At 33.5% G+C, this 25,063-nt stretch overlaps 1 protein-coding gene across 1 annotated transcript; it reads left to right on the forward strand.

Annotated features, from left to right (window-relative positions):
* Window positions 1-16,254: 16,254 nt before the first annotated feature.
* LOC104117845 (GDSL esterase/lipase EXL3-like) lies at window positions 16,255-20,790 on the forward strand. The gene is made up of 5 exons (XM_009628965.4): window positions 16,255-16,612; window positions 18,192-18,322; window positions 18,465-18,695; window positions 19,515-19,770; window positions 20,380-20,790. The coding sequence occupies exons 1-5, from the start codon at window positions 16,327-16,329 to the stop codon at window positions 20,568-20,570; spliced, it is 1,095 nt and encodes a 364-aa protein (XP_009627260.1). The 5' UTR covers window positions 16,255-16,326; the 3' UTR covers window positions 20,571-20,790.
* Window positions 20,791-25,063: the final 4,273 nt, after the last annotated feature.

The raw sequence follows: 25,063 nt of genomic DNA on the forward strand, positions 1-25,063 counted from the left end.
ACCTAGAATAATCATCAATAAGCACCATGGAATATCTCTTACCATCTCTGCTCAATGTTCTCATTGGTCACAAAGATCCATATGGACCAGTTCCATCGTCCTGGTAGTACTTACTATCTTTTTGCTTTTAAAAGAGGATCTTACCTGCTTCCCCCTTGCACAAGCCTCACAAACTTTATCTTCCTTAAATTTAATGTTAGGCAACCCTATCACCAAGTCCTTGGAGACTAGTTTGTTGAGTTGGCTTAGACCGGCATGTCCAAGTCTCTTGTGCCAAAAGAGGAGATCATTATCCAACACACTTAAGAAAGTGAGTTTATTATCTGAAAGTGTGGACAGATCCACCACATATATGTTATGCACTCTTTTTTCCCTGCAAAACTATCTTATCAGTGGTAAGATTAATCACAAAGTATTTTGTAGAAGTGAAGGCTACCATGTTACCTCGATCACACAATTGTGATACACTTATTAGACCGTACTTCAGTCTATTTATCAAGTAGACATTCTCAATAGAGTGAGAATCAGACTTACCTACCTTTCCAATTCCAATAATTTCACCTTTCTTTCCATTTCCAAAGGAGACATTACCTCCTTTAAGGTCATCAAGTGAAAGGAACTGGTTCTTGCTTCATGTCATGTGCTTTGAACGGCCACCGTTAATTAGTTAGTCATGTATAGTGTCCCACATCAGGAAGTAGATACCTATTATTATGTAATCACTATATATAAATAGGCATTGTATAATACTTTAATTAATTAATAAGATTTTACTTTCATGCATTCTCATATGGTATCAAAGCACCCGTGAGAAAATTATCGTTATGTATAAATTTTAGCGACTCCGGGAAGAGAAAACAGTCAACCAGAAGCCATTTTTCGGCAAAAATAGGTTCGTCCGCAAGAACCATACTATCTGTCAGTGTTGTGCAAAAACTAACACCGCCAGAAAATAGATCAGAGCTCGGCGACCTACCCTAAAAAACATCTCCGGCAGAAAAGTACCCACGCGCCCTCACGCGCTGCCGGAAAAAGTTTTCCGGTGAAGCTCCGACGTCCACGCGCCGGTGCGTGAGACTATTTTCGGCCAGATTTTGGGAAATTTTCTTCAGAACAGTCTCTTCCCCTCGAAAATACAAGCCTACCCATCCAATTAAAATCAATTTTCGACCATATATTTTTCGGCGTGAACAATGAGTTTTCAGCATGAACAGTAATTCCCAAAAGAAATCTACTTTTTCCGGCACAATATTATAATGGCATTCGTATCAGAAGCCTTTAATTCATAATCTGTTAGATCCAATGCATTGAATCCAATCCAGATGGTTTCTTTACCAGATTATATGGAGTTCCTTCAGTACAAAGCATGTAAACAGACATCTTCAGGGATAGCTTCCGTTGTTCAAACAGATAGTAGCTTGACTTGTGTCTCCTAATCTTCAACTTCTGAGTCTTGGGTTATTGATTCAGGTGCATCTGATCATATTTCTGGTAACGAATCTCTTTTCCCTACTATTTCATGTTCTCAATCTCTCCTAACAGTCACAAACCATGGCAACTGGAATAGCTCAAGTAAGTCCACTTCCTTCCTTACCTTTAGATTCAGTTCTTTATGTTCCCGGTAGTCCTTTTAATCTCATAGCCATTAGTCACTTAGACAAATCACTTAAATGCTCTATTTTATTTCTTGATGACCTTGTTTTTATACAGGAACGCAGTACAGGGAGGATCATTAGTACCGGGCATGAATCAGATGGACTTTATTACCTTATCCTTGCAAAATCACATGGACTCACATCTTGTCTTCCTTCAACAACTTGTCATGTTACCGATTCACCAGATTTATTACATAAACGGTTGGGACATCCCAGTTTGTCAAAACTTCATAAAATGGTACCTGGTTTATCTCACTTGTCCACTCTAGAGTGTGAGTCATGTCAGCTCGATAAGCATACCTACTCCCATTTCCCTCGGCGTCTTGATAATCAAGCAGAGTCACCTTTTACTTTAGTCCATTTAGATATTTGGGGTCCTAGTCAGTCAGTTCTACCTTGGGATTCCGCTACTCTGTCAATTTTATTGATGATTATTCTAGGTACAGTTGGATATTTTTGATGAAAAATCGATCTGAGTTATTTTCTATTTTCCAGACCTTCCACGCTGAAATTCAAAATCAATTTGGGGTTTCTATCCGCATATTTCATAGTGATAATACCCTAGAGTATTTGTATTCCCCATTTCAGCAGTTTATGAACTCGCATGTGATTATTCATCAAACATCTTGTCCGTACATATCTCAACAAAATGAGGTAGCTGAAAGAAAGAATAGACATCTTATTGAAACTACTTATACCTTACTCATACAATCTCATATTCCGTTGCACTTTTTGGGGGGGGGGGGGGTGGATTTCTTACATCTTGCTATCTTATTAATCATATGCCATTTTCAGCTATCCAAAATCAAGTTCCATTCTCTGTCCTATTTTCCCACTTACCTTTGTTCTCTCTTCCACCCCGTGTCTTTGGAAGCACGTTTTTGGTTCATAACCTTACTCCAGGAAAAGATAAGTTAGCTCCTCGTGCTCTTAAGTGCGTATTTCTGGGGTACTCGAGAACGCAAAAGGGGTATCGATGCTATTCTCCTGACCTCCAGTGGTACCTTATGTCCGCTGATGTTACCTTCTTTGAAACCCAATCATACTTCACATGTCCCTGTAATCACTTTGATATTTTTAAGGTGCTACCAGTTTTATCTTTTGGAGATTCAGTCACTATCTACCATTCATATTCCTCTGCAACTCCAGCTCCACCACCTATAGCTTCAATTGCAGCTCCACCTCCTATAGCTCCAGTCCACCACCTATAGCTCCAGTTCCACCACCTAGTCCAGTTCAACCTTTTGCAGCTCCACCACTCTTGACTCATCATCGTTGTCCACGTCTAGCTTCAGGCCCATGTGATTCCTGTCCTGCACTAGATTCTGCACCTACTGCGGACTTGTCTCCTCTTAGCCAACTAATTGCACTCCGCAAATGTGTACGATCCATACTTAATCCTAATCCCCATTAGGCCGGTTTAAGTTATCATCGTCTACTATCATCTCATTATGATTTTATATCATATTTGTCCATTGTTTCTATCCTTAAGTCTATAGGTGAGGTACTATCTCATCCAGGATGGCAACATGCTATGATTGACGAGATGTCTGCTTTACATGCGAGTGGCACTTGGGAGCTTGTTCCTCTTCCTTCAGGTAAGTCTACTGTTGGTTGTTGTTGGGTTTATTCAGTCAAAGTCGGCCCGGATGGCCAGGTTGATCGGCTTAAGGCTCATCTTGTTGCAAAAGGATACACTCAAATTTTTGGGCTTGATTATAGTGACACTTTCTCTCTCGTGGATAAAGTAGCATTTGTTCATCTTTTTTTGTCCATGGTTGTTGTACGTCATTGGCCTCTTTATCAGTTAGACATTAAGCAGGCTTTTCTCTATAATGATCTTGAGGATGAAGTTTATATGGAGCAACCACCTAGTTTTGTTGCTCAGGGGGAGTCTAGTGGTCTTGTATGCCGATTGTGCAGCTCACGATATGGTTTGAAGCAGTCCCCTCGAGCTTGGTTTGGTAAGTTCAACACAATTATTCAGGAGTTCGGCATGACTCGTAGTGAAGCTGATCACTCTGTGTTTTATCGACATTCTGCTCCTAATCTGTGTATTTATCTTGTGGTTTATGCTGATGATATTGTTATTACTGGCAATGATCAGGATGGTATTACTAATCTGAAGCAGCATCTCTTTCAACACTTCCAGACTAAGGATCTGGGCAGATTGAAGTATTTTTTAGGTATTGAGGTCACTCAGTCTAGCTTAGGTATTGTTATTTCAAAGCGGAAGTATGCTTTAGACATTCTTGAGGATATTGGAATGATGGGCTGTAGACCTATTGACACTCCTATGGATCTAAATGTTAAGCTTCTACTTGAATAAGGTGAGCCTCTTAGAGATCCTACGAGATATAGGAGGTTGGTTGGCAAATTGAATTACCTCACAGTGACTAGACCTGGCATTTCTTTTTCGGTGAGTGTTGTAAGTCAGTTTATGGATTCTCTCTGTGATAGTCACTGGGATGTAGTTGTTCGCATTCTTTGGTATATAAATTCAGATCCAGGCAAAGGGTTACTATTCGAGGATTGAGGCCACTAGCAGATTGTTGGGTACATAGATGCTGATTGGGCAGGATCACCTTCTGATAGACGTTCTACGTCTGGATATTGTGTTCTAGTAGGAGGTAATTTGGTCTCTTGGAAGAGCAAGAAATAGAATATAGTTGCTCGATCTAGTGTCGAAGCCGAATATCAGGCTATGGCTATGGCAACGTGTGAGGTAGTTTGGGTCAAGCAGTTTTTCAAGGAGTTGAAGTTTGGAGAAATCAGCAAGATGAAACTGGTGTGTAATAATCAAGCTGCTCTTCATATTGCGTCAAATCCGGTGTTCCATGAGAGGACTAAACACATTAAGATCGACTGTTACTTTGTTAGAGAAAAGATACTCTCAGGAGATATTGTTACAAAGTTTGTAAAGTCGAATGATCAGCTAGCAGATATTTTCAATAAGTCTCTTAGTGGTTCTCGTATTAGTTACATCTGTAACAAGCTTAGTACATATGATTTATATGCACCTGCTTGAGGGAGAGTATTAATTAGTTAGTCATGTATAGTGTCCACATCGGGAAGTAGATACCTATTATTATGTAATCATTGTATATAAATAGGCGTTGTCCAATACTTTAATTAATTAATAAGATTTTTCTCTCGTGCATTCTCACAGCCACTATCCATGTACAATATTTGGCTGCTCCCCTTAACTTGGACCTGCAAAAGGAAATCAGGGGTTAGTCTTAGGAATTCAAACTAGTTTGGGTCCCTTTCTATAAGCAAAGGGATAAATCAATTTCTTTTTAGCCTAACTTGGCAGCCTATTTTTCCCTAGAATAATTTTTTTTTTCTCTTGACTTGCCTTCTCTTTTGCAGTTCATTCACTCTTATAGTGATCAGTGTTACCACAATGTGTGTAAATTTTGTTCTCAAGGAGTGTGAGTGGGATCCCACTTAGGTATAGAGTTCCCAAAGCCAAGTCCTCTTCTATTGCTACTATGATATTCTTGTAGCCATGAAAGTGCATCAGAGGACCTGTTTTATTTACAAATTCTATCTAGCTCATGATTGACCTTGTTCAGATCCTCCTTTAAGACTCTTATCAGTTCATCCCTCTTATACAACTCATCTTTCATTTTTCCTACATTTATTTCTAAAGTGAGTTATGTGTGATCGACTGTCTTTTTGCATGTTCCTAATTTTCAATTTTAGATTTTCAGATCTATGTTCTAGGACACTTGAATCAAGTGCATGAACCTGGTTCTTCAACACAGTATTTTTATTTTTAGTTTCACAGGTCCTAAGTTCAAGGTTTTTGCACTTAACTTTCAAAATCACACATTCTTTTGACACCTGTTCCTTTTCATTATTCACATCCTCAGATTCATCAATTAGTTCCAGTAATAACTCAAATAATCTTTCTTTAGACAAAAAATTAATCTTGTCTTTGAGATGAAGGACACTTACCTCAGTTTCTTCATCAGATTCTCCAATATTCATTAGTGCTCGTTCATCATCATCATCATCATTTGAAATTTCATCTGAACTTTATCCCCAAGCAGCGACCAAGCATTGGTTGATCCTTTGTTGTTTCCTTTCTTGGGTTGAACATGTTCCTTCTTCCTGTTCATTCGTTCAGCTCTTTCTTTCTTCCATTCAATTTCCCATAAAGGATAGTTTTTGATCATGTGATCAGTCTTTCCACACTTGTAGTAGCCATCATTAGTTTGCTTCTCCGGAGTTCTTTCCTTGCTGTAGCTTCTACTTATTGAAGAACCCTTTCCTCTCCTTAGGTACTTCTTGATGTCTTTGGTGATCATTGCCATTTCATCATCTTCTAGATCAGAACCTTTAGTGATTCTGAGTGCCAAACTCCTTTCCTTCTTAGGTAAATCCATTTTCATGGTTTATCTCCTAAGTTTATAGACAGTGAGATTTCCAATCAATTCATCCAGTGGGAGAGTGGCAATATTCTTTGATTCCTGAATGGCAGTGATCTTGCTTTCCCAAGTAATTGGCAAGACCCTAGTGAGTATCTTCTCAACTCTTTCTGCTTCACGGATAATCCTTCCAAGAGATTTTAGTTCATTTGTCAATGTAGTGAACCTTGTGTACATCTCCTGAATGGTTTCTCCATCCTTCATAGCAAAGTTCTTATACTAAGAGTACAGTAGAGTTTCTCTAGATCTCTCACCTGAGTTGTTCCTTCATGAGCCACTTGCAGTGTATCCCAAATTTGCTTAGTTGTACAACAGCCTTGGATTCTGCTGTACTCATCTTGACCAAGTCCACAAACAAGCCACTTCTTTGCTTTGGCATTCTTTTCCCACTTCTTGAGATCTTCAGCATTGCAATCAGCTCTTATCTTTGGCACATCTACTGCTTCAGCATTCTTCTTTAAGGTAGCAAGTGGACCGTTACTGACAATATTCCATAGCTCATAATCCTCTCCCTGTGTGTGATCTCTCATTCTTGACTTCCACCAAGAGTAGTACTGGCCATTAAAGAGTGGTGTCCTAGCGGATTGCCCTTCCCAATTTTCAGGTGGTGCACTCATCTTGATCTTCTCATAAGATGTTAGCCTCTTCAAGGATAACCCGCTCTGATACCAATTGATATTTTATACTTCAATACCACACAAGAGGGGGGAGAGTGATTTGTGTGGTGTCCAATCTTTCGCATGCACAGATTATAAAAGGACATGGTTCTTCTATATGTTCCTTATACTATATTTGCGGAATAATAAATGCAGAAAGTAAAAAACACAAGTATTTTTACGTGGAAAAAACCTGGCTCAAAAGGTGAAAAACCACGACCTACTACCCAGTAGGATTTTTTCCAATATTTCACTAAATCACTGAGTCAAAACCAGCGTTTACAAAACTCTTATAAACCTAAGGATTACCTCTAACCTTTTGTAGCAACCAGCCACAGGCTGTTGCGACTGCTTCAAGTTAACTCTAACTTGAACAATACAACTCGAGTTTACAACCTCTTGCAAACCTAAGAATTAACTCTAACCCTTGTAACAATACGCCACAGACTGTTGCGACTACTTCAAATTAAATCTAACTTGAATAATACAACTCAGGTATCTAGTACAATTTGCTTCTAAGAAAGCTGAAAGGTACAACTCAAAACGTCTAGTACACTTTGAACTAGAAATAAAGAAAGATACATAAAACTCTTTATGGAACTGGTTATTCAATCTGGTTCGTGTAGCTTCAGGATCACACTCTTGAATCTCATAAGAATTGCTCATAAAATGCCTTGCTATTTTGCTCTCAATTCTACTTTTTCTTCAGTACGTGTGTGTCACCTGTAAAAGAGAATGGACTGATATATATAGAGTTAGTAAAATAAGAAATAACTAGATTTCTAATGCTATACTCTTCCTTGATGGAAGAGTTTTAGTTATCTTCAACTTCTAACTCACCCCTTATCTAGGATAGAGTTCTCTTCGAGTAAGGAGTCCTGCTCCTTATCAATTATGTAACCTTTTCGTTTAGGAGATATCAGATATAACCACTTAAGCTTATCTAGGATAGAGTTCTCTTCGAGTAAGGAGTCCTGCTCCTTATGAATTATGTAACCTTTTCGTTTAGGAGATATAAGATATAACCACTTAAGCTTATCTTCTTCAAGTGCATGCCTTGTGCTTGAGTCCGCTCGTGTCTGTATATACTGTGTATGGACCTGGTCCATGCATGTGTTCCTTTGTTAATCATCAAAACAAACTTACTTAGACCAACATATTTATTTATTTATTTATTTATTTATTTATTTATACCCAATAGTGTTTGTGTTAGAACTTTGAAATCGAATAAAAAATAGTTTGTGCATAATAAAATAGTTGGTATTTGATCCTTACTTAATTAGCTACTACTAAAATACCTTATCTACGTGGTTTCTAAAGGTATAGTGATTATTGCATGCTTATTTATTCCGTCTTTATGGGCCTTTGGGGTTGCTAGCTTCATCGTCATGGTTCATCATTCTTGATTTGTCAGTTCTCATTTTTAATCAGTTCTTTTTAATCTAGAGTCCGTTTGAATTGACTTATTTTAAGTGTTTTTTAGCCAAAATAATTTTTAAGTCATTTTGTAGTGTTTGAATAGAGTAAAAAAATATTTTTAAGCACTTGTTTTAAGCTAAAATGATAAAAACAAGCCAAAAGCCAAAAGCTAGAATTCCTAACCCATGGCTTAAAAACTATTTTGGTTTAAAAGTCACTTAAAATAATGGACACTTAATACAATAGTTACAGCATAAACAATGTTTACGTTTTTAATTCACTTATAAGATAATTATTGACTGGCTAAGATTTCTTCGGTCTTAGTCAGAGTTTTGGGCTCCAATCATAGGAAAGGAAAAATCTTAGCAGGAAGCGTTTTATTCCCCCGGAGGACCTATCTGATAAGTGATATGAATATATAATATATTAAAAGTATGAAAGCCCTTAGCGAAATATCGTTCATCTTTTTTATTCTTTAAAAATAAATTTCACATTAGACAAAATAGTCATTTGATTATTTATCTAATATTAGAAATATGAATAGTCATTTAATAGTTTCCTAATATTTAGGAATTTTCGATATCAATTAGATTTTATGTATTAAATATTTTCCTAATTTGAACTGTGTAATATAACAAATAGTAACAATGAAAAATAATATTTTGTGACGTGTTTCAAAAAGTTTACTACTTTTACGCTTTGGGAGTCCTTTTGTTTGTCATGCCTTCAATATTAATTCTTTTAAAAAAAAAATAGGTAATTTAGGTAAAAGTTTTGAGTACTTTCAATTCCTTTTAAGTTTAGGAGTTTTCTTTTATTTGTTATAAGTTATAAAAACTTTGAGTGCTTTGACCTCTTTTTAGTTTTAGGAATCTTTCTTTTTTTAAAAATCGATCAATTCCTTGTAAGAAAAATATTACTAATTCTTTATAGATATGTTAGGTACAAAATTTATTAATTATTTATAAATTATTTTGGTAAACTTTTCGAGCACCTCCACCTTGGCTTAGGTTTAGGAATTTTTTATTTTTTATGGTAAAATTCTCGAGCACTTTTACCTCAAATTTAAGAGTATGCGTTTATGCATGGAACCTAATATTTAGGAATTAAATTTTTTAAAAATTCTACTTTATATAAATCCTTCATTAATTATATTATGTAACATGACTATAATTTCTTACATATTGTTTTTTTCATAATTCTTTTCTTTTTGGTTAGTTAAGAGACATAACAACATTGTGAATAAATATTAGAGGCATCCAATATGGTTTCAAAACCCTTGTTCTTAGTATTGGTTAACATAAATCCCCTGTAGGTATCCAATATGTTGTCTAGCCCTTCCTTGTTTTTACGATTTTTTTTAATTCCTTCAAATTTGAGGTTTTTGTCTTTCTTCATTAAACTTTTGAGATTTTAGTTTATATAAATTTAACATTTAAGCTTAACTTTCTTTTTAACAAATTCAAGCTTAAATTTTTCAACTTATAAAAACAGATCTTGTGGTGTCATGACCCGAAATTTCCATCTTCGTACCGTGATGGCGCCTAACATTTCACTTGCTAGACAAGCCAACGTTAGAATAATATTACCCATTTTAAAATAATTTTTAAATTTATTAATAATAAAGAAACAAATGTGGAAGTAAAGTCTGAAATGTAGTGAATAATCCATAAAAATAACGGTATCTAAATACCATCCCAGAAATAGTGTCACAAGTGCACGAGCTTTTAGAATAATACAAATAAAGGTTTAAATAAAATAAAGCTGTTTGAAAACAAACACACAGCTAAAGTAAAGTAGACGGGGACTTCAGAACTACGGACGCCGTGCAATTATACCTCAAGTCTCTTCTGATAGCTGAAATCCGAGAAAATCTATGGTACGTCGCTGGGACCAACTCCGAAATCTGAACAAGACGTGCAGAATATAGTATCGGTACAATCGACCCCATGTACTGGTAAGTGCTGAGCCTAACCTCGACGAAGTAGTGACGAGGCTAAGGCAAGTCACTTACATTAACCTGTACGCAATATTAGTAACAACAACAAATAATAAAAATAAAACAGGTAACTCATTTATAATAATTGAAGTCAACTCAGCAGTCATAACCAATTATTAATTCAACCAATTTCCGTTGCAGCGTGCAAACCGCTCCCACAATATATTCATTTTCAATCCTCCAATATATTTATTTTAATCAAATATGTATATAGACTTTTAAATAAGTCTGTTGCGGCGTGCAATTCGATCTCCCAATATAAACTTTTAAATAAGTCTGTTGCGGTATGCAATCTCATCCCCCAATATAGACTTTTAAATAAGTCTGTTGCAGCGTGCAATCCCATCCCCCAATATAATCTTTTAAATAAGTCTATTGCGACGTGCAATCCGATCCCCCAATATATATATATATATATATATATATATATATATATATATACTTTTATTTACGTTGCGACGTGCAACCCGTTCCCCCAATATAACTTTAAACAACTCATAAATGTAATAAATATTATTCCAATAAATACCACGTCCAATGAGAAACTATTAAGCATCAAGGCACACAATAATTATAATTTATTTATGAACAAATAATGACAATTAGCACTTAATTGTGAAAATCATGAAGAAAATAGGCAGTTAATATTTAATATACTAAATGTCAAATAACAATTAAGACACAAAAATCAAATAGCATGTAACAATTATTGCAGGAATTCAAGAATTAATATTTGACAAAGAATAGGAGAGAAACAATTATTATAACAATTAATTCATGATTTAAAATGATTTATGATTTTCAAATAATTATGCATACAATTAATTTGACGACGTATAGACACTCGTCACCTCGCCTATACGTCGTTCATATGCATTTCACATAACAAATAGTTTAAGGGTTCTATTCCCTCAAGTCAAGGTTAAACACGACACTTACCTTGCTTTGCAAATTCCAATAAATTATTCGACCACATCTTTTCCTTTTAAATTTATCTCCAAAAGTGTTAAATATATTCACAAACAATTCTATATACTCAATACGAATCATAGGAATTAATTCCATATGAATTTACTAATTTTTCGGATAAAAATTTGAAATTCATTTAAATATTCGACAGTGAGACCCAAGTCTCAAATCCCGCAAAAACTCACGAAATCCGAACACCCGTTTCGCTACGAGTTCAACTATACAAAAATCATCCAATTCCGATGTCATATGGACATTCATATTTTAAATTTTTATTTTTTGAAGATTTTATAAAAATCTTATTTTTCCTCCATAAATTCACGGATTCATGATGTAAATGAGTATGGAATCATGAAATATAATCAATATAGAATAAGGAATACTTACCCCAATATTTTTCCGTAAAAATTGCCCAAGAATCGCCTTACCCGAGCTCAAAAATGAAAAATGGTTAAAAATGAGACGAATCCCATTTTCCAGAACTTAAGTTCTGTTTCTTGGACTTTGACCCTTCGCGAACGCGGTCAGTGCCTCGCATTCGCAAAGCACAAATTTGTGTTGTACAATTTTTACTCTTCGCGAATGCGAGGGCTACCTCGCGAACGCGATGCTTGCTTGGCTTGGCCTTCGCGAACGCGAAGGCAATTTTCCTGGCCAACCTCTTTCCCTTCGCGAACGCGAGGCTTCAATCGCGAACGCGAAGCTTTGCACCTCGACCCTTCGCGAACGCATTCCCTCTGTCGCGAACGCGAAGAACAAAACGTGCCAGCCCAATTTGCTCTTCGCGTTCGCGAGAGTACCTTCGCGAACGCGAAGAAGAACACACCAGAAGCGTGAAGTCTGAAGCAAACCAGATTTTTCTAAGTCCGAAATCATCCCGTAGCCTATCTGAAACTCACCCGAACCCTCGGGGCTCGAAACCAAACATGCACCCAAATCTTAAAATATGATATGAACTTGCTCGCGCGATCAAATTGCCAAAATAACACCTAAAACTATGAATTGAACCCCAAATCGAATGAAATTTTTAAAAAAACTTTAAAATTTATATTTTCACAACCGGACGTTCAAATCACGTCAAATCAACTCTGATTCTCACCAAATTCGGCAGACAAGTCATAAATATTATAGTGGACCTATGCTGGACTCTGAATCCAAAATACGAACCCGGTGTCAATAAATCCAACATCAGTAAATTCTTAAAAATTATTAAGCTTTTAAACTTTTATTCTTTCATCAAAATTTCATATCTCTGGTTAGGGACCTCGGAATTCGATTTCAGACATATGCCCAAGTCCAAATCACGATACGGACTTACCGGAACTGTCAAAATACTGATCCGAGTCTGTTTGCTCAAAATGTTAACCAAAGTCAACTCAGTTGTATTTTAAACCTCTATTTCGCATTTTAATCTATTTTTTACATAAAAACTTTCCGAAATATTTTACGGACTGCGCATGTAAGTCGAGGAGTGATAAATAGTACTTTTTGAGGTTTTAAAATACAGAATTAATTATTAAATTTAAAGATAACATTTTGAGTCATCACATGTGGGAAGAAAATTAAATTTAGGCCAAGAATCGAAATTGTTCAAGCATTACTATTCATGAAGATAACTGAAGTTTTCCTTCTTCATCAACGTAACGTAAGAATTCTCTCCCGCTTTGTTCTTGATAAATCATATATTCATAAATTTATGCTAAATAAAATTATAATATAAAATATTTTATATTTTTGCCTAATAAAGGAGTTTGAAATCAATTAAAATTTAATGATCTATTGGATAAACTTTGCCCTTTCATTATTGCATTAAGATTATAAACTATAATTTATTTTCATATCATATTTATAGGCTCAAAACCAATGGTGATAGCAAATTAGTCTAGAGTGCATATTTGTCTTTTAAATACGTTTTTGTAGTATCTGCATTAAGCATGGAGGTTCATTCGACAATTTTGAAGAAAATTTGAATCATTCTTTTTCTCTTTATTATGATCTTACCACTTGCAATCAATTGCAGTGCATTAATTTTAGTGTAGGACCTAATAACGTCGAACTACATTTTATGCTCCTAGCTAAAATCTGTTTTTACTATTCAAACTAATGTTTGAAATTAACTATTAATTTATATTTTCTTTGAATATTTTTTCTCGAATTTTGGCTACTAATCTTTGCGTTATATGTCTATGCGTAGTTTCACTATATGTAGTTCATTGAAATTATATATTCTTCATTTATATTTTTTTTATGTAGATTTACTCTTTTGAGTTTTTTTGTTCCTTTTACAACCTTAAATTATTAATTATATTTAAATACGTTGATTAGCTTAAAAACTTTTTTCATAGTTCTTTGATTAAATATTTTACTTGGTAAGTTATTATTATTGTAAATTAATATGCATCCAAATGGTTAAATGATAAAGAGTCATCATTTTTCTTTCAGTATCAAATACATAATTTGAAATTTTTAGGACCGACGACATCGTTTACGAAAGAGAAATTGGGTTAGATTCAATATTATACTAATATATTACTATCTCATAAAATAAAATATCTATAATTAAAATAATATATAACTAACTTAACTGATTTGTTTATCTTTGCAAGCTTTGAAAATATCCAATTACTACGTCTATGTAATCACGTTTATTTTTGTCACTTAAATCACTGTTATTTTAATGTAATTTTCTATTTTATATAATTAATTTTTTTTTATATACAAATTTTAATTTACTGACGTTATATACACGTGCAACGCACGTATCTTAAAGACTAGTATTAATTAGTTAGACCAACGGACTTCAATACTAGCTAGATGGTTAAAAAAAACTTGGTCAATGGTCATGCTAGTGGCTGTAAACTTGTACAGAACAAGTTCCATCTCTCTCTCCTTTTTTTTTATTTATTTAAAATTCGGTTAAAAATGTAATTCTATTTTTATTTTATTATGCATCCGATACAAAATGTAATGCTACTGCTAGCAGACTAGAAGTGTGCGACATAGTTTCCTCAAATTTCTCAAAGTTTTGCATTTACGGAGTTGGATCACAAGATAACCCCCAGATACCTCTCAAAAGAACTTCTTTCTTCTTACCTGAAAAACAAATAGGAGCATTTATATTATTGACATCTAATATATATATATAAAATAATTTAACCTTAAATAAATTATGTGATTTTCTAGTGAAGGAGTTAGAATAAACATCTTTCCGTCCCTCTAGATCTGCCCGTCTAATGTAGCTTAGGACCAGACGATACCAACACGAATTGATTCCATGTATCTCCATTTCTTCTATTTGATTGGGAGTTTATATCTTCAGTGGCGGATTTAGTATATTAGTATTGGGTTCATCTAAATCGAATACTTTCAACGCGAAACACAAATTTATATATAAAAATTCACTAAAATTATAATAAATAGTATATATGAACTAATAACTTTAAAAATATATATTCAATGCTAATAATCTTAAAATTAAATCCATAACACTTAAATCATGGATCCGTTTCTGCTCTCTCATGTCTTCTTCGTGTATAACGTACTAGGGGTTTATTGAATGGAGGTTTGCACTTTCCACAAGAAAATTTTGGGAGGAATTCTTTCTAAATTCTTTTTTTTTTTTTAATTAAATGGTGAAAGAGAAGAATGAAATTTTTATGACGTGCTCAGAAAAGCACCAAACTTTTTATGGGCTAATGAGATACTTTAACGGTATTCTAATTAATATATGAATAGTATTGGACCATCCATGCCAAACTGTAGTACTCTTATTGGTTTTCTTTTATTATTATTAAAGCCACCTTCAGCGTGGTATATTAATTTTAAGGAAAAAGGTCCAAAAATGACTTTGTGGTATTCGAAATAGATCAATTATAACCCCCGTTTAAATTTGAGTCTAAAAATAACTCTGCCGTTATAAAATGGGTCTAATAATGCCCTCGTGTTATTCAAAATGGATCAATTATAACCCTCATTTAAATTTGAGCTCACTAATGACCCTGCCATTAAAGAATGGGTCTAATACTGCTATTTCCCTCCGTCAATAATGATTAGGGGTGCAAATGAATATTTAAAAACCGACTAAACCGACATAATCGTACCGTGCCGAACAGATTTTTAGGTTTTTTTTTTAATAAAACCGTATGTTTTTATATAAATCTATAACTGTACCGATAATTATGGTAGATTTTTTATTTTATAAAAATAAACCGAAAAAATATTTTGCAAAATCTTTTTTTTTTCAATTTGACGGTTCAATATTTTTTCGGTTATTTTTATAAAATAAAAAATCTATCATAATTATCGGTACAGTTATAGATTTATATAAAAATATACAATTTTATTAAAAAAAACCTAAAAATCAGTTCGGCACGGTACGATTATGTCGGTTTAGTCAGTTTTTAAATATTCATTTGCACCCCTAATCATTATTGACTGAGGGAAATAGCAGTATTAGACCCATTCTTTAATGGCAGGGTCATTAGTGAGCTCAAATTTAAATGAGAGTTATAATTGATCCATTTTGAATAATACAAGGGCATTATTAGACCCATTTTATAACGGCAGGGTCATTTTTAGACTCAAATTTAAATGGGGGTTATAATTGATCCATTTCGAATACCACAAGGTCATTTTTGGACCTTTAGGAGGTAACCTAATATACCTAACGCAGAGTACATATATAGGAGGTAACCTAATCTTTAGGTTTTAGTATTAAAAGAAGGGTGTACATTACTGGCTTAATTTAGTTAATTATCCGTACAATTAATTTGACACCTTCAAAATGAATTAATTAGCTAAATAACAAGTTTATTGCCGATCTATATATATATATATATATATATATATATATATATATATATATATATATATATATATATATATATATGTCTAAAAGCATATTTATAATGAATCATAAAATCAATCTCCCCAAAAAAGGACGTTCCTTCATATTCCTTCACTTCCGTTAATAAAGCTAAACAGTACAATAATTAAGACTCCGTTATAAATAATTACGCCGCCACTATTAACAAACCTATTTGAGACTTGTTCCTAACGCCCCTAACAATTAAAGTTGTCAACCAAATAAGTGTACTACAAAGCAAATGCAATTATACAAACCCGACTACTATAACTAGTCAAGTACAAAATGTTTGATTTCTTGAAAAGCAAGTGTTTTGAAGTTGTATACAATGTTCTTATCTGGTATAGCACCGTGTTTGTTGTATAAGGTCAATGTTTTATTCTATATTTATGTCGTGTTGTTTATAATAAGTGCCTGCGAAGCGAGGGTGCAGCTCCCAAACAACGTGTTTTTTAAGGCAGTGTTTGCTTTCGGAGATTCAATTGTGGATCAAGGAAATAATAACAATATAACGACGCTAATTAAGTGTAATTTTCAGCCTTATGGTAAGGATTTCATGGGCGGAATGCCAACCGGAAGATTCAGCAATGGCAAGACACCGGCCGACTTGATAGGTACTTCAGCCGTTTCAATTTATATTTATGTGACAGCAATTTATTTTTTTAAACTTATAATTTTAAATATATCATAATATTTGTGTGACTATGAAAAATTTAAAACTTATGTAGTTAAATATTCTACGGAAAATAGTCAAAAATACCCCTAATGTATTGAAAATGACTCACAAATGCTTTCCGTTAAATTTTTGGTTTAAAAATACCCTTAACGTTTTATTTTTGGCTCACATATACCCTTGAAACTAACAGAACATGGATGGTAAATTTTGGCACTTTAAAATATCCATGTGGCATTTTTTAAGCTTGCCACGTGTAAATCTTATAAACAAGATTAAAACCCACCCATTTTTTTATAACCCAACCCGCCCAAGTCCCTATCATCCACCCGTTTTATTAGACTTGGATTCTTTTTTATCATCTAAAATACTCTTACAATATCTTGCCAGCTCAAACACAAATAAGAATTTTTTGATCCTTTAAGTAAATTCTTAATTTTTTTCTTTTGGGACAAAAACTTAATTTCTTCAAACACTAGTTCTCTCCCCATTATTTCCGATGTCTTCCGCCATAAAAAATCTAATATAGATTGGTTTTATAGATTTGATCTTGAAACATGAGGATGAAGTTGAAATTGTTATAAAAATAAAATTGTAAATCGGATGTCATCTGTAATTGAAAAATTGAATTCAACTGGAATCTTTTCAACAGTTTCTCAGATTTCTCAAAACAAAGTTTAAAGAGTTCTATTGGATATTTCTTTTTCTATTTCTTCAACTTTCGTTTCCAGTTCTTCTAATTCACTTGTCCCGTGGCTTCATCTTATTCTTCTTCTACTACTGATTCCTCTCTTGTTCTTCTTCTTTTTAGAATCTTTTATTTGTTTTACTGATTATCTATGGATAGATTGAAAAAAAGAAAGAAAGAGAAGATTTATGGTTATCTGACGGGAAGAAGGAGAAGAATGAGATAGGTCTATTTTGCTTACCTCCATTATTGAAGTGGTCAATTCTGGAAGAAGAGGGAAGCCACCGGCGGGTTGTAGGAACTTAGGTGGGTTGGGTTGCAAGAAAATGGGTGGGTTTTAATTTTGTTTACAAGAAATACACGTGGCAAGTTTAAAATACGCCACATGGATATTTTAAAGTGCCCAGACCAAAAGGTTAACGGAGGGTATTTGTGAGTCATTTTCAATACGTTATGGGTATATTTGGCACCTTTTCCGAACATTTTATAACATTGGCGTTCGTAGTTATAAAACTTCTCATAAGGGTATAATAGATCTAGAATAGATAGTTTGAAGTTAAATTCTTTTCAAATATAGAAAAATGTCATTCTTTTTAGACGAGCTAATAAGGAAAGTGTGTTATATAAATTAGAACAAAGAAAATAGTATTTGAAAACCTATAAGTGCAAGCTAATTCGGATCTAAAATTTGAATTTTATGAGTTTTTTTTTTAAAATTTACTCATATATATGTGTATGTATATTCTATGTCAAAATAATGGATTCAATCAAACACATAGTTAATGAGCTACATCATCCAAGTTTGACATGACTCTATAGTTGTCCCTTTCAGCTGAAGAACTGGGGATAAAAGAGTTCGTGTCAGCTTATTTAGATCCAAATTTGAAATCTGAAGATATAAAAACTGGAGTAAGCTTTGCATCCGGAGGTTGCGGATATGATCCTCAAACAGCTACTATCGGGGTAACTTCTTACTCATGATTTATCCGTTAGGTTAGAGTAATCTTTCCAATTAGCAACATTAATCATTCTTGTCAAAAAAAAAAAAAGTAGAAAGGAACACTAATCCTTGGTCCTATTTTTTTCTTATATGTATGTTAATCAGGCAGCCATACCTCTATCAACACAATTAACGCAGTTCAAGGAATATATTGTGAAGCTGAAAGGGTTAGTTGGGGAAGAAGAGGCCAACTATATTTTGAAAAATAGCCTATTCCTGGTGGTTGCTGGCAGTGATGATCTTGCCAATACTTACTTCACTTATGGAGTTCGCTTGAAGCAGGATATTAACTCATATACTGATCTAATGGTGGCTGAAGCTTCTAAATTTCTCAAAGTTAGTATTTATACCTCCATGCTTACTTTCATATTTATGGTTACTTTTTATGACAGAGTTTTGAAAAATATTTAGCGGATGTGGGAGACTCAACACTCCTGCAACGCTCAGGTTTGCCAACAGGAGCATTGGGGGAACATCAATAAAACAAAGAATTGGGATGGATTTCGCCCTAATACCATAATAATAAAATAAAGTTTTGGTTTAATTCAACCGTAAAAGTTAGTCCATTAAGGTCAGGATTGCTCAAGCCATATAAAAAGACCAAATCCCTCGTTCCTTAACCGGTGTGAGAGACTGCTTGCACTCACCATAGACACTTGCACCGTACATTCATCACTAACCTCCTCTACGAACCACAACCAGCACCACTCACCACTTTACGACACCCCAGAGCTGATCACTTGCCATCGTCGCTAGCTTTTAGATTTTGATTGAACAAAAAAATTATTTATATATTACCTTATTTATTTAATATTTCGTAAACATAATCTTCATTATTAATTTGTTTGAATTTCTTAATTTCTTCATTTTTAGATAAAAAGAATTTTACACATTCCTATATTAAAAGAATACAAACCACTTTAATTATTCAATATTTAAATATAGTTACAATATCTTTATCTTAGTCTTGATAAAATCTAAGGGATCCTTAACAAGTATATTGACATATGCATTAACTCTTTATATAGTTGTCTCTCAAAGTGAACGAATTCCGTTATAAAGATGGTTCTTTAAAGTACCATTTATATATATAACAAAACAAATTTTCAGTAAATTACATATATATTGATTCAAAATTTTTTTTTTTTGGGCAAGGAATTGTACAAGTTGGGAGCAAGAAAATGTTGTATTTTCGGAATTCCACCAATAGGATATTTGCCATCACAAAGAACACTTGCTGGAGGGATTAATAGAGTGTGTGTTCAAGAATACAACGAAGCTGCACAATTGGCCAACACCAAATTCTCTATTACATTTGATTCTTTATCCAAAAAGTTGCCTCAGTCCAGGCTGGTTTTAGTTGATATCTACAATCCTCTACTTGATCTCATTCTTAACCCCCAAAAATATGGTATAATACACATTAACCTTCTATAAACTCATATATTGTTGAGTTCCCACATCTGGTTGGATGTTAATATTTGGTTCTTTAAATGGTTGTGTGTAGGGGTGGCAAATAGGCGGGTTGGGTCGGATATAGACGGATAAAAAAACGGGTAATGAAAAAATAGATAAATTTAATACGGATAAAAAATGAGTTAACCGACGAATAATATGGATATCCATATATCCATATTATCCATGGCTTCTTGAACACTTTTGGAAGAATTTCTGGTCTCCTAAAATTTGAATCCTTACAAATGTAAAAGTTTAACCCATTGATTATCCATTTTTTAAGTGGATAATATGACTTTTATCCATATTTGACCAATTTTTAAAAAAGCTCATTATCCAACCCATTTTTCAGTGGATAATATAGATGAATAACTGTTTTTTTAAATCTATTTTGCCTCCAGTTTTGGACGATCTTCAACTCATGAGCTAAATTTTAGGGTTGAGTTAGGTCTAAGGTCCATTTATTTATCATTTCTCTTGACCTTTTTAGTTTCTTCATCTTTTGTCTTTTATTTTCTTGTGTTCTTCTTTTATCAATTTTGTGACTATGAATTAATGGTTGTAGGATTTGAAGAAGTAGAGAAAGGGTGTTGTGGCACAGGAAAAATAGAGGTGACATTACTATGCAACAAATTCAGTGGAACATGTGAAGATGATACGAAGTATATTTTTTGGGATAGTTATCATCCCACTGAGAAGGCTTACAGAACCATTGTTGATCAGATCATCAACAAAATTATAAACAGCTTCTTGTAGATGAGTTCGCTCAAGATCAAGATATGTTTGTAATCGCGGATCAAAGTTCTAAAAAATGTGTTCAAATCCATTGATAGAGCTTTAGATGATAGAAATTATTGAAACTCAAGTATTAGCCATTGATGTTCATTTATATATGGCTAGTAGTGTTTATGTTCGAATTTTGAAATTAAATGAAAAATAAATTTGTGCATAATAAAATATGTAGTTGGTTATATAATGATCCTTACTTATAGCAAACTAGATGGCCCGTGGCCCGACATTATTGTACCTCGGCATTGTTGTACCAAAAAGGTTCCTGCTTATTTCAATTGTTTAGCATAATAACCATTTACATATAGAGGAAACATATGATCATACTGATTAGATATTTACATAATAGCTCCATACAATGTACATTCATTTCAGTAACTATGTTATACAAGATATGAAATATGCAAAGGCAACCGTACAAAAGAAACTGCACTTCTTGTAAAACTCAATCACTCAATAGACCTTGATTGCTATAAGCCTTCTTTTTGCAATAGTATTTGATGAAAGTATCAGAACCAGCCGCATTTCCAATTCCAAGATTTTAGATTCCCTAGGAGAAAAGAAGAGAAAAAGATGTTAAACCTACGTAGAGCGAGTGACATATCTTTAGTATTTTGCTAAAAGTTGAATATACAAATTTGAGTGAACTCTATCCCAGATGCAAAAAATATGAGTCGAACTGCAAAAAAACATGTGCAAATTGTAGGTAAATGCACCCCAAAAAGAGCAAAACTTGTAAAGCAAGTGCAGAATGCACAAATGAAAACGCATAGAGTGCAAAAATAAGTGCAAAATGCAGGAAAATATACAAAATAAGAAGAATATTTACTACACCTTTTACAAAACTATCTAGCCAACTAATGAAATGTAAAAGTGCATCTGATTAGGTAGCTGAGCCATAACTGAGAATAAAGTTCATCATCAGCTCAAACTATATATATGCATGTTTGTGTGTGTTTATCATCTAAATAGCTCTTTGTATCGACATTTAATTACCAAATTTTACATTAATTTAATAGCTATCTAGCTGTAGCGACATCATTCTAAAGTATGTACGAACACAGAACATTAATGGATTCAAGTAATAACTAAACCAAATGCAATATAATTTCTGAATCTAGAAGAAAATGCCATCAGTAAGATAAATCGAGATTCTAGGGGTGCTTTTCATAATGTTGTTGACAACACTGATGTAGATGATTTTAGTTTCAATGATTTCACTTTCTCAAAATGAAAATTTTACCCAATTTATGTCAAGAGCTTCTTTTAGCACCTTCAAGTCACTTCTTTTCCGCTAATGGAGGGGTTTAGCTGCAAAAATAAATAAATTCAACCCTAATTCACTAAACTATATAGTTAACAATTGCTTGTTCACTTTCTATAACAGTGTAAAAATTTAACATGGCTTAAAATAGCATTCACTAAATTGTTTGAACGCATACATAAGGCATGACTTTTATATAAGCAAGCTAGATTATGCAGTAACTTTAAGGTAAACTCCACACAATGACCTCACAAGTGATGGCACATATATCAACCAACGAACAAATTCGAGAGGATAAGCAATCTTTCAAGTTTATCCCAGAATAATCAGGATTGGGGATAAGAGATGACGTATAGGTTCTGAAGATAAACTATGCAGTTTAGCATCAAGGTTACATTGTGCTTATTAATTGATATCGTGGCTGACATCTTCTCAAACTCAGATATCTATTATGCAATTATAGGTAACACAAAACAAGTGTGAGCTATGATTGATGTAGAAATGGACTCTTAGAAAACAAAACAAAATAAAATATAGTTAAAACAGAAATCCTTTGCTTCTAGATAATTGATAAGAAAATCTTTGCTTCCGGATAAAATAGATATGACTCTAGATAATGAAATGAGTAGCTATTTGCAGCTTGATAAATACCTTGATTACTATCTTATTTCTTATTTAATAATAGTGAAAACTCTCAAATAGATGCAAGTTCCATTTGTTCCAACTTCCTTGAAAAGCCCATGAGTTCTCTCATGCATAGAATACAGGTGTACATCTCAGACCATCGATGACTGTTTCACGAACCCAAGAACCAGGGCCGGCTCTAGCGTGATGAGGGGGTAATTTGGGGGCCCCATTTTTTAAAAAGAATAGGTTTATAGGTATTTAAAAAATAATATTTAGTACTTTTCAATACAAAATTAGAGTTTTTAATATAAAAGGAAATAGAGCTCTTTAGATATGTAAATAAAGTAATAATTTGATATATTTAAAAATGGATAGATGAATAGTTTTTGCAACGTTTCAGTTTTACTCCTTCATTAGATAATGTATACAAAAATTCACTCTCCCTTTTTTAATATGTCCAAATCAATCTTTCTTTTCTCCAATCTCTTTATATTTCAGAAACCCTTATATATTTTCTGTCTTTCTCTTTAATATTCTTACTCACCTTCTTTCTCCATATTTCATTACTCACTTTCTTTCTACAAGATTTCATTAGCTCCACTGTTCAACAATACTTTTAAGCTTCCAATAATTCTATACTTCTATTGCTCTATAAAATATTATCTAATATCAACAATATCTCAAGAAAAATTAAATGAGCTGGCTATATTATCAATTGAATAAAGATAATTAGAGAAAATCGATTATAAAAAAGATTATTAACAACTTTGTATTTCAAAAAGTTAGAAGAATATATTTCAAGCAAAACGTATGTTATAACTATCTTTTAAAAATTTAGGTTTCATATTAAACTTTGACCTTAGGCCTCGCATATCCTTGAGCCGCCCCTGCCGAGAACCAACAGAGAATCTCAGTTATTTTCCCAATAACCATCCTAATCTTAAAAAGATGTCTGCATAACCTCATTGTCAAAGAAAGAAACTGAGATATGTATTTTTAATGATTTTCTGGAAAGAATAAGATTTCACACATTGATGCAAGTGCTTTGACAGCAAACATTCGCGCTTTGGCATCTCTATAAATTCACATAATATAAAGCATAATTGACCGTCAAAAAAGAAGTGTGTAACTTTGTTCCTTATCCGTATCCAGTTAAAGTAGAAGAGGCACCTCTTAAAACCTCACTTTCAAGCTTCAAAAGGATATATGAACTATCATTTAGCTAGAAACTTAAGCATTTACTCCCCAAAGCGAGAAGGTAAGCAGGAGCACAGGAGCAAAGCACTTTACTGATCACTATTCAATTTATTAACAATGAGTAAGTGCCAGTATCAATAGGTTAATATGATTTTATCTCGCCTTTTCCATTCCCCTTCGACGTTATATTCCCATTAATTGCACTAAAGAAAAAGGTTAAATGAGATGTTTTATTAATTAGATATTATTATAAAGATAATTCAACTGCTACACCAATTACATTAAAATAACTACTCATGTTGATGTCACATTAACTTTCATTAGTCAAGTATATTTTTTCCCTTTTTCTTTGTTATATATTATTTGTCTTGGGTAGTTTTTTTTTTTTTTTTTTTTTTTTTTAAATTAGACTCCATTCACCCAGGCTTTCACCTCCCATGGTGATGGGGGGTTAGGCATTGACACTTACCTTATTTATTAAGTGACTAAAAAAGCATACATGTAGAAGGGGGACATAGGTAACCTTACCTCCTCAAACATTACATTTGTGCTGAATATAATCAGCATCGTAGAAAAGAGTAACTCCAAAATATAGAGATTCTAATTAGAAGTTTGTTCCTACCAGCACATAATTGCTTTCTTAGTGCTAGACTAAGGGAAGGAGTAAATGATAGTAAGAGTCCTTTACGGAAGATGTTAAAACTTATCAAAAGATTCCTTTGCATTACAAAGATTCTTGGAACCTCATGTGTCATAAAGAACTGCAGAAAGATTATGCTAATTATCATAAATAAAGAGTCATCTCATATTTAAGTTTTTTCTCTTAGCCTGCCTGATTCTGAAGCTAGGCACCTCCATTTGATCCATCATGAAACATCCTCTGGCTTCCCTAGGAAGTTATGATAAGTTTGAGAAGATCGCTTCATTATGTTATTGAAATTTGCTACCATACTTAGTCAGAGCATCTGCTACAGAGTTAGCTTCTCTATAGCAGTGTTGGACTGTAACTTGGAGGGATTGAATCATGTCTTGCATGTCTCTGATTTGATGATAGAGTTTCCATGAAATTCTACTGTGTCCTTGGATCATATTGACCACCAATAGAGAATCCAACTCCAAAATAATATTCCTGTAATTGTTAGCAATACACCAAGAAATAGCAAAAAAGGTTGCCGATAATTCAGCAGTATTGTTAGTGCAGAAATGTAGTTTTTTAGCAAAAGCCATAATCAAACTACCATTTCTATCTCTAACAATACCTTCAATTCCAGTTAAGAGATCCCCAGAGTTACTGCTACCATTAGAATTAATTTTGATCTAATTGTTTGGGGGTTTTCCCCAAGTAACAGGAGTGGAGATGAGGGAAGGTCGG

The sequence above is a fragment of the Nicotiana tomentosiformis genome, chromosome 4 (genome assembly GCF_000390325.3).
Source record: "Nicotiana tomentosiformis chromosome 4, ASM39032v3, whole genome shotgun sequence".
NCBI classification, from domain to species: domain Eukaryota; kingdom Viridiplantae; phylum Streptophyta; class Magnoliopsida; order Solanales; family Solanaceae; genus Nicotiana; species Nicotiana tomentosiformis.